Consider the following 10,879-nt stretch of genomic DNA (forward strand, 5'->3'; position numbering starts at 1 on the left):
ATATTATTATACAGCGCCACCAAGTTTGATTATGAAAATGCTCACCATAGTACACATACTAAATTGGCGCGTTTCAGTGAATGCTGTCATTTTTTCATCAATACACCAATATTTTTGTCATTATAATTTGTCTGAACGGAATAAAACAATGGTATACAGAGGTTACATCATCAAATAATTTTGATAAACACTAATTGAGAAATTGAAATATCTACTTAGCTTTAAAAAATTTCCAATTTAGGCAATTTTCAGTCATTTATAAACGAAACTACTTTTTTTAATTATCAAGTTATGAGAAATAAACCATAAGGTCAACATCTATTTTTTTATTCATATTGATGAAATTAATCATCGGTTACAAATTGAAATCCAGTGGCCAATGTACATGATAGCACCTGATATGCGTACATCGTTGTCATAGATACACGGTATAGAAAGTGATTGAGCAATTGCTTTATTCAATAATCAAACAACCATAAATTTAAAATAACTGCATTTAAAAATTAATTACAGGTAGGCAAAAAGAAAATGCAGACTGAAAAAAAAAAATTGTAGAAAACTTAATTAATTGCTTGGTTTTATTTTTCCTTATGCACCAAATTAAACCCAGTTAATACTAAAATAGAATAGAAAATGAAACATGTTAGTTACCCTGTAAATCCAGCTGTTACCCTGTAATTTTAAAATAAAAAATATTCTCATAATAAGACTGCTGACACTTCAGCTCAATTAAAATTCTGTTAATTCATGCATTGAGTCAAATTAGCTAAAATAGCATGTAGCTATTTCAAAGTACTTAAAAATAGTTTCCTTCCCAAACCAGTTAATGTAAAATCCTAGTGAATATTAGTACATTGAATACTCATTCAATATTTTCGTTTTGTACAGCATGCAAACATAGTAGATTTAACACCACTATCCCAGAGTAAAGACTTGGTCAGTTGGTGAAAATTAATCTGTTTTGTAATGACGGACTATCCCAATAACAGTGAGCAGACATGGAAATGTAAAAATACAGAGTGGTACATGCAAGGTTAGACCTCTACTGCATAATCAGCATTAAATCAAATTGTGGTGTGAAGCCTATAGTGCCATATTTTGACAAGTTGTTTATTTTGTTCATTACACAAAGTGTAATATGTTACATTGATACTGTGTGAATCAATAACATATAGTACCAATAACAAACAAAAATATGTCTGCTCTATTAATTCAACTAAAAAGATCCCAATACATTACAAGTTTCCCTTCATTATTTTGTATATTATGTAAAAATTATTATTAGGTAAAGAATAATAATTTTGTAATGTTCTGGAGTATGTTTATTTGAGTTAGCGATATTCAAAATCAGGTGCAATATCAGCCAGATCTATCCATGGTGACCAGGTATCATTATGTAGACTTGGATTACTGCGTGGATCTGGTGGTATAACCCATGGGGTCACAGAGGTAGAATTGTAATCATTTAGTTTATAGAGAAGACTTTGCAGAACATCTAGAAAAAAAAGACAAATTTGTTATAGTCTGCATACATTAATATTTTGTGTTAATAAACAATGGGTATCAACAACATTTATGCCAAATTTCAAAGCAATCTTACAAGCGATTGTGGAAAAAATAATTTTTAACCATAAATGACAAAAATATTCCCACAAAATAGAGGTTTACATGTGATGTCATGAAATGAACAAATCTGACAGAGGACCATCCCAGGTATAAATAGTTTGAATAGCAAGGCAATCCAATTGACGGTTTTGGAGAAGAAGTCATTTGAATGAAAAAGGTACAACATACAGACGATGACAGGTGTGGTCAACCCATGAGCTCCGCTCGGTCATCTTCGATGACAACGGAGCTAAAAAGGTACAATTAACTGAGACTATAAAGGTGTTTTCACTACTGCCAGATGTGAAAAATGATCAATGTCTGGTAAAAGCAAAAATTTTAAAAGTTAAAAGTTATAAAAATCATTTCCTTGTAAAAGTCAACAAAATACACACATCAAAATATTTGATCAAAAAATTAAGCTGAACTATTGTTTCATTATTATTTCAATCATTTCTACAAATGGTAGCTTCTATTAATTCATTGCTTACCCGGATATTCATCAGCAAGGTTGTAATATTCACATGGATCATTCTTGATGTTATAGAGACATGGTTTCTGCTTTGGATCACAGTTTTTATAAGCGACAGGGGGTACAGATGAACAGTGAACAATAATTCCACGATGATCAGAGCCAAATTGTTTTGTCAGGTTTGTTCCATTCTTACCTATAATATATTAAATACAAAAATATGATACACACTAAACATATTTGAAGAGCGATTAAAGCATTTTCGAAAATATTTATTTATTTAATATCATGTCACGCATAATGCAAATTCAACATACCAAATGTAATTTGAGGGGGGACAAACCAATCACTCTTATTTTCCCCAACAATCACTTTATATTCGCCAACACGGAGGGCAGCAGTCTGGGTAATCGGGTCTATGTTGTGTAGTATTTCAGTCCTTGGAGATGATACACCACTGAAAAATATAATTATTATCATAAATTAAATATATTCTGTGAATTTAAAACTTTTAAGCTTTATTATCAAACATACTACCATAATTTGATGTACAATTCATTGTTTATTGATAATTAAGCATGAAATCATTATCTATATATATATTGATAATTAAGCATGAAATCATTATCTATATATATATTGGTTATTGCTTAAGTATATAAAAACAAAAGAACCTTGATAAAGTGTCCCACATATTGAATCCATCCAAGTTATGCAAATCAGACAGATTGCCCCCAGCAACGTGATACATTGTTGGCAACCAGTCAACCACATGCATCATTCCCTCACAGACTCGCTTAGGTTTTTCCAGGAGAACGCTATGAATGAAGGCGGCTCCACGGATACCGCCTTCCCAGAGAGTGTTTTTTGTGCCCCGTAAAGGGGTATTGAATGCCTCACACTCATGAGGACCACCATTGTCAGTACTGAAGACAATGATAGAATTGTTGTAGAGTCCAGACTTTTTTAACGCTCTTGTGATGTTACCGACGGAATCATCCAATGCAGAAACCATTCCTGAAATCATTATTAAATGTGAAATATTCAAGTAAATAAACTTAATATACCTTGTTATCCTATGCGCTGTATTGCAATTGTATTAATTATTCAGTTTTAATTTTGATATTTTTGTTGAGTAAATTACTGTAAAATATTTTTTTTAGCTGAAATTAATTTTCACTGAAATACCATTTTGGCTGTTTTATATGGAGGTTATTTTCGTTTATTTTGAGTCGTATGTAAAATACAGAAAAAAAGGGATTTTCACTGATTCACTCCTTTAACAAAAATAGCAAAAATAAATTAATTAAATAAATAAATAAATAAATAAATAAATAAATAAATAAATAAATAAATAAATAAATAAATAAATAAATAAATAAATAAATAAATAAATAAATAAATAAATAAATAAATAAATAAATAAATAAATAAATAAATAAATAAATAAATAAGTGAAAATAAAGTAGTTTACAGTAAATTAAATACAGCTAAACATGTAAAATAACAATAGAACTCATTGTTTTTCATTCCATGTTTGTGAACCTAAAACTCAGTGAAATTGCTCTAAGTATTAAAATAGAGAATTTAAATGCCAGTGAAAATAAATGCTTTTACAGTATTACCCACTTAAATGACCGGGCTATGTCTATTGTCAAAATAATATATAATGACATACTGTTATGACATACGGATGACATTGCCCTCCTGTCCCATAACCACAAGCAGATGCAAGATAAAACCACCAACTTAGCAACAAATTCTGACAAATTTGGTCTAATCATCCACCAAGATAAGACAAAGGTCTCGATCAGACTAAGTGATACACCCCTTGACGAGGTGGAGTCCATCACTTACCTTGGAAGTGTTGTGGATAAACAGGGTGGGATGGATGCTGATGTCAAAACCTGGATTGGCAAAACAAGAGCTGCATTCCTCCAACTGAGGAACATTTGGAACTTCAGAACAATAGGAAGACACACCAAGCTTCGTTTGTTTAATACATATATTAAGTCTGTCCTGTTATATGGAGCAGAAACCTGGCGTACCACAAAAGCAACAACCCACAAAGTACAGACCTTTGTAAACAGATGCCTGCGGACAATCCTAAAAATTCATTGGCTGGATAAGAGATCAGGAACTTTGAGCTCTGGAAGCAAACCAGGCAGCTTCCTATGGGGGAAGAGATCTTGCAGAGGAGATGGGGTTGGATTGGCCAAACTTTGCGTAAGTAACCATCCAACCTCACCAGACAAGCCTTGACATGGAATCCACAGGGAAAGCGGAAACGAGGAAGGCTAAAAACACCTGGTGGAGGGACCTTAACGATGATGTTAGGCGCTCAAGATCCACCTGGGGACAGCTTGAGACTGCAGCACAGGACCGCACACACTGGAGAACTGTCATCGATGACCTATGTTCCAGGAGGGGTGACAGGCCAAAGTGAAAGTGATACTGTTATAACCCAGCATACTAATAAATGCTATTTTTGATATATGTGTACTTCTATTAGATTAAACACATAGTCTCATTTAAAGCAACATAAACATGGCAGCAAATCATGCTTGTAAAGAGAGCTGTGAATACAATGAATGTAAAATGCATTGTTTGTTTACATTCAATTTGAACACTTAAATACAAAAAAATTACTAATAAGAGAAGAAAAAATACAAATAATATAATGGATATAACCTCTGATGAATCAGATACCAAAATTCAAATGCCATTTATACTCAGAAAAAAAAATTAGAAAGTTTGTGGTCAATTTAATTTTGTGATTTTTCATGAAAATTGGATTTTTCTATTTTCTTTATTCATAAATTTGGACATAAACCTAACAACAAAAATCTGAAACTCCACAAATTATGTTTATTTATAATTTGCAAAATAATTATTATATTTAAGGGACATCCTTAACCCATTCAACAAAACTAGGATAAGCCATTACCTGCATAAATGCGTCTCTGGTGATCAGCAATGTGTGGAAAACGACTTGTATACTTATATGGCGCTTCAAGCAAAGTACCATAAGGTCCTGAATTCCCATAATGCACTGCTTGATGTGCAAAATATAAAAATAAAGGCTGCATAAGAAAAACGATAACCTGATTATTAGTGGTGTATCAATATAACAGTACAGCTCTCCTTATGTAAGCTGGGAACCTGTTAAAACCAAACACATTGTCTAGCTTACAATCTATTCAGTGTAGACAGTGTAAACAATAAATAAAACAATAAATTAAATAAAACAATAAATAAAACAATAAATAAATAAATAAATAAACCAAAGAACAAACGAACAAACAAATAAATAAATTAATTAATTAATTAGTTAATAAATAAATAAATAAATAAATAAATAAATAAATAAATAAATAAATAAATAAATAAATAAATAAATAAATAAATAAATAAATAAATAAATAAATAAATAAATAAATAAATAAATAAATAAATAAATAAATAAATAAATAAATAAATACAACTCTTAAGAGCAAGGGTACCATAGCAGTCTTTAATGTCAATAAGTGTTCTAAAAGTTCCATGTTTAATATGGGTATCAAAGGACAATCAACTTGGAATAAGCAACAAATTGACTACTTGAATAGGTTATTTTCCGTTCAACTGCAAGATCTTGTAAGTTGCGTGAAACAGAACGTCTGCTGCAAAACTCAATTGATTTGATTTTGAACTTGAATTTCTTTATTTTGTAGCTCACATCGAAAGGCCAATCTTTGACAAGGAAATATTGCGTTTTAATACCCTTACTTCATCGAAATTGACCATCATCAAATGTGTACAGCACAGTTTATAAACTTGTATATCATCTATACAGGTATAAAAACATTTTGAGCAAAAGAGAAGGTAAAAGCCTGATTCAATTTAGCTATAAAGTATGCATATATGGATATAACAGTATACCAGGTAGTTATTTTAATTATTAAATATATGTTCTGTGATGATAAAGAAGAATGTACTTCCATCAAGCTATTCTAGTGGGAATACCGGTATATAGATGACAATATAGATGTATTTTCATCAAAGTTAAGTCACCTCAAATGATGACTAAATAAGACCATATTTATGATATTTAAAGTTGAGGGAAACCAACTCATGATTCCTGTCATAAGACAGGTTAGGGTCACCTCACTGATGATAAAATGACCTAATAATATATACAGTTTGATGTAAGAATACATGTATATCAATATAAATTTGCAATGACACATTATTTTTTTTACGTTGTTGTTTATATGAATGCAATAACCTGTACACACATTACCTTTTTGTGATCATGATCATATATCAATTTTTCAGCTTGTGTTGTAAATAACTCAGGTCCATATTCCCCAAAAGTTGACCTCTGTAGATCCATATTGTGACGCAAATCAAAACCCCATTGATTATTCTACGACAAAAGGATGAATAATTACTATTTCTGACTATACGTCATAACAAAAAATCTAATGACTTAAAGCAACCACATATTCCAAACAATTGCTATATGGAATTAAGTAAAATATATATCCACCAGGTCATAAAACTATTAAAAATAACTACTGCAAGATTTGTTTTTGGTTTAATCCAGGTGAACATGTGAGAAAGCAGTATAACTCATTGTTTCCATGGCAAATTTCTAGACTCAAAACCCAGTCAAAATAGTGAAATTGAATGTATAGTTATACATACCATACACCAGAAAACAGTGTGACAATTAAAAAAAAATTAAAAAGTAGTTCTTACCCATAATGCATTGTGTGTGTAATAATCTTGGTGTCCAAGGAAGTAACCATAGTGACTATCAAATCCACGATAAGTAGGTGTGTACTCTTTAGCAAAGAATCCAAGATGCCACTGAGTGAAAAAGTAGTTTGAAATTAGCAATTTAAAATTGTTTTAATCCAAATCAAACACAATGCAGAGCGACAATTGTGGCGGAGGTGAACTCTAGTAAAAGTAATTGTGAACACTCGTAAAATATTTGTGAACACCTGTAAAAATGACTTACCTGTACTAAATAATTTAGATTATTGTGTGCATGTCTGCATCACATACATACATACATAAAGTCAAATAATTCATCATTAACTCACCTTACCAACCATATGTGTAGAATATCCCAATTTTTTTAAGTAAGTCGGCAAAGTCGTTTCATTTAAAGGTAATCCAACAGGTTCATTAGGGGTAATGACAAAATGTTGTAAACCTACAACATAATTCACACAAAAATAGTATGATATGTAACATTACTACGATGTAATGGCAATAGAGAGTTGTTTTCATTATCATTTCATATAGATACTATTATAATCACCAGCATTCTGACAATCTATATATATTCTAATTTAGGCATCAGGCAAGAATGAAACACTAATGAAACCTAATTTTTCTCCCATAATCAGTTATTCTTAAAAAAATAAAATAATAATAGTTAACATAACCGTAATTTGATTGATAATTCACACTTGAATGACCTACCTAAATGCATAGGATATCTACCAGTCAACAATGCTCCTCTTGTGGGGGTACACACTGGTTGTACATAGTAGTTATGTAATAACACACCACTGTAAGCCAACTCATCAATGTTTGGTGTTGGAATCTGATGAGAACCATGGAAACTAACATCATCCCATCCCTAGAAAGCACAGATTAGTTTATTAAAAAAAACAGAAAAAACAGTGGGGCATGATGTGAATCATCATGATATTTTGTTTGATATTTGCTATACCAAGACAATATGATGAAAATAAAGATGCCAATTTAGGAAATGTTTTTTTTTCAAGTTTAGTTTTTATAATTTTCTCTCAATGCCCAATGAAACTAGGGTAGTACTGTAAATGCATTAATTAGTCACTGGGTTTTAATTTCACTATTTTCACTGATATGTAAATTCCACTAAATTAAATCTATGTAAACATATAAAATACCGTAAAAATAGAACTTATTGTTTCCTTGTCAAATTTTTGAAATTAAAACAAAATGAATATGCACAAGCACCAAAATAGTGAAATTAAATGTCAGTGAAAATTAATGATTATACAATACAATTTGAACATCACATGTTATGCTTGTTTTGAGAATTATTGTATATAAATAATCTTCTCATACCTTAAATTGTGGAAGAAACACAGACATTTTATATTTTTTTTTGTATAAAATTCATAACCAATAATCTAAAGTTGCCATTGCCAAGTGCAATGTACGAAAGTAAAATTCACAGAAATACAGGGCTTGACACCAACTTTTAAACTTACATGTATATTTATATAGTATAGCCTGTTGAGACAAGTCTGTGCAACTATTCAGATGGCCAAATGGAAATTTTACTATAAGGCTACTGTAGCGTGATGGTCATAAGTAATATTTTAATGATTAGGAATACAAAAAATGCAATTTTCAGTTCATATGTGCTTCTACTAGAGCTAATATGATACACTTAAGGGTCAAGCGCTGAAGCACACGAGGTGAGGTGCAGAGGTACATGATGTACCTCTCATAACTGGCTTTAATTAATTAGTGAGCCAAACAGTCCTTATTGGATCAGATAGGAAAGTATAAATGGTGAGCAGAATTCTCCTATCAATTAAAATTTATAGTGCACAGCAATAAAACTGGTTTACTTGTTTCACTGGCTAAATTCATTAAAATAATGTTATCGAGTTCCTTTAGACAACTTCTGGATCACCGTCTTGTATTTGAAATGCAAGTATAATTTCATTTATTTCTTTTTCAGGGCTCAAACTATTAGTTATGTTATTAGATATGATTGCCTATTAAGAGTGTATTTTAGACATTGTTATTTGTTATTCTCGCCTATATTATATTTGGCAGTTTTGATTAGCCAGTGTCTTTTGTATGTACCGGTAGTTTGTTTTCACTTTTGCATTAGTTTTCCTCATCATGGATTTTCAGGAAAGGATTTAAATAACAATGAAAAACAGTTATGATGAAAATATATGAATAACGTTAATCATTATGTATTTAAAGAAAAATTGCATGTAAATGTCGGCTAAAAACGCATTATTCGTCTTCGTAAACAGACAAACGCATGGATTTGTTGATATCTTGAAGTCACGTGATTGTTTTGCGAGACTTGGCTTTATTCTCGTAGTTTTCAATATGGCGGCATTGTAGTTTTGTGAGCTTGCAAAAATCGTGAGAAATGCTTAAAAAATAAACTACAACGATGAAATAACTAATCCAGATTTCCGTCGAGAGAACATTGGGATTTAGTGTACCCTTTGAGGTATTTTACTTGAGTAAAATATGCATATTTTTGTTGTTTTCCGACCATTTTGCTCCACAGACCCGCGGCGTTTATATACCGATGATGTGTATATAATCATGGAACTAAGGGGTTTATAGTTCCATGATATAATCATGGAGCTAAAGAAAGACTTTTTTAGCTCCATGCATGGATATACCCTCCATGATATAACCATGGAACTATAGTTCCATGATATAACTGACTGACGCAGCAATGTACTTTTCCAGACCCAAAACGCCGCGAAACTACGACTATGTTTGAAAATGCTTACAAATCATCCACATTGCCAGACGAAACTTATACAGTCCATGTTTTCAAAGTTAAATCCACGAGTTCCGGCCACTAGTCTGAGCTGGTAATCTTCTACTATTTAAAAAATCAAGGCTTTGTAAACATACAATAAAAGTTTGCAGCATTAGCACACTTGTCCCCGGATGGGCGATTTAACCTTTATATATGAAAAGTCAGTTTGACCTACCAAGTCATCAGCAAGAATGAAAATGATATTAGGTTGTTTAGACGATATGACTAGTTTCCATGATAACAAAGATAGCACAACTTTCAGTATCAGCGACGTATGAATCGCCATCACTCTGTACTGGTTAAAATGTCTCCGACTTGTAAACAAGCGAGTTTGTTAAAAAAACACGATCTGTTATGTACACACTCTACAGTCTGTGCCTTGCACTGTTGCGGGGGAATAGGTACTAGTAGCTAATGGCGATCGGAACATTCTTGCTTGTTGAAGTCGTAGACAAGATTCATTGTCGTGGAAACAGCACAGCTGACTCGAAGCATACTAAACAAAGGCTTTTTTTCGTTAGCATGCGGGAGGGGTGGGGCAGAGTTAATCCGGAGTACCATTGTTCTTTCTTGTGATTTATCTGGGATGGTCGTCGTCTTTGTGACGAGTGTCAGTCACCGTTGGTGGCGCTATGATATTTCAAAGCCTTTGTGGCTGACACTGATATTTATTTATTATCCAATATATTTTGTTTGTAGGATTTGGCGTATGTATTGTATAACAAATAAAAAAATACGGTATTTGGTAAGCAGAGAGGTTAAAAAGAAATTACAATGTATACCTATTGTACCTATTTGGGAAACTTTTATTCAAAGTAAATAGAAATGTGTAAGAACCTGCAGCATTGGGAACTTAGGATGGGCAGACTTGAGTTACATCTTGCCAATATCGTTTTGACCCCAATTTATCGCCGAGGAAATTCAAAAAACGTTGTCGGTGTTTCATGGCGTAATTGGCATAACAATGTTTTTGACATTTGTCGCCATTTTTAAATATCCTTGATTTTCCCCACGCCAGGGAGAATTGCAATGCGAAGAATTGTTGCCCCGGAGTCTGTAATAAAATATATCATTGTCCTCCATAAAAATTCAACTTCTAGCAGTTTGTGTTGTTTTTCTTCCCACTGTTCACTGAGTTTCCATGGTCAGTGTTCAACAGTCACCTGCTGACCTGAGTGCCCTGGGAAACAAAGCTAAGTACTGGTACTATGCTTAGAAAGCAATATTGC

General features: G+C 32.0%; 1 protein-coding gene across 1 annotated transcript; it reads right to left on the reverse strand.

The window, feature by feature from the left end:
• Window positions 1–433: 433 nt before the first annotated feature.
• LOC100369888 (arylsulfatase I-like) lies at window positions 434–10,253 on the reverse strand. The gene is made up of 10 exons (XM_002741171.4): window positions 9,826–10,253; window positions 7,556–7,715; window positions 7,171–7,283; window positions 6,821–6,931; window positions 6,360–6,485; window positions 5,025–5,160; window positions 2,752–3,094; window positions 2,395–2,534; window positions 2,097–2,273; window positions 434–1,495 (listed from the first exon to the last, which is right to left on the reverse strand). The coding sequence occupies exons 1-10, from the start codon at window positions 9,934–9,936 to the stop codon at window positions 1,332–1,334; spliced, it is 1,581 nt and encodes a 526-aa protein (XP_002741217.2). The 5' UTR covers window positions 9,937–10,253; the 3' UTR covers window positions 434–1,331.
• Window positions 10,254–10,879: the final 626 nt, after the last annotated feature.

Source organism: Saccoglossus kowalevskii, chromosome 1 (assembly GCF_978046115.1).
Source record: "Saccoglossus kowalevskii chromosome 1, keSacKowa6.1, whole genome shotgun sequence".
NCBI lineage: Eukaryota > Metazoa > Hemichordata > Enteropneusta > Harrimaniidae > Saccoglossus > Saccoglossus kowalevskii.

Excerpts from the sequence above, each read along its gene's own strand:
- LOC100369888 (XM_002741171.4), bottom strand. The coding sequence starts at position 9,936 with ATGGCGATTCATACGTCGCTGATACTGAAAGTTGTGCTATCTTTGTTA. Across the intron at positions 3,095-5,024 it reads CCAGAGACGCATTTATGCAG|GAATGGTTTCTGCATTGGAT; the intron begins GTAATGGCTTAT and ends TAATGATTTCAG. Across the intron at positions 2,274-2,394 it reads CCCCCCTCAAATTACATTTG|GTAAGAATGGAACAAACCTG; the intron begins GTATGTTGAATT and ends AATATATTATAG.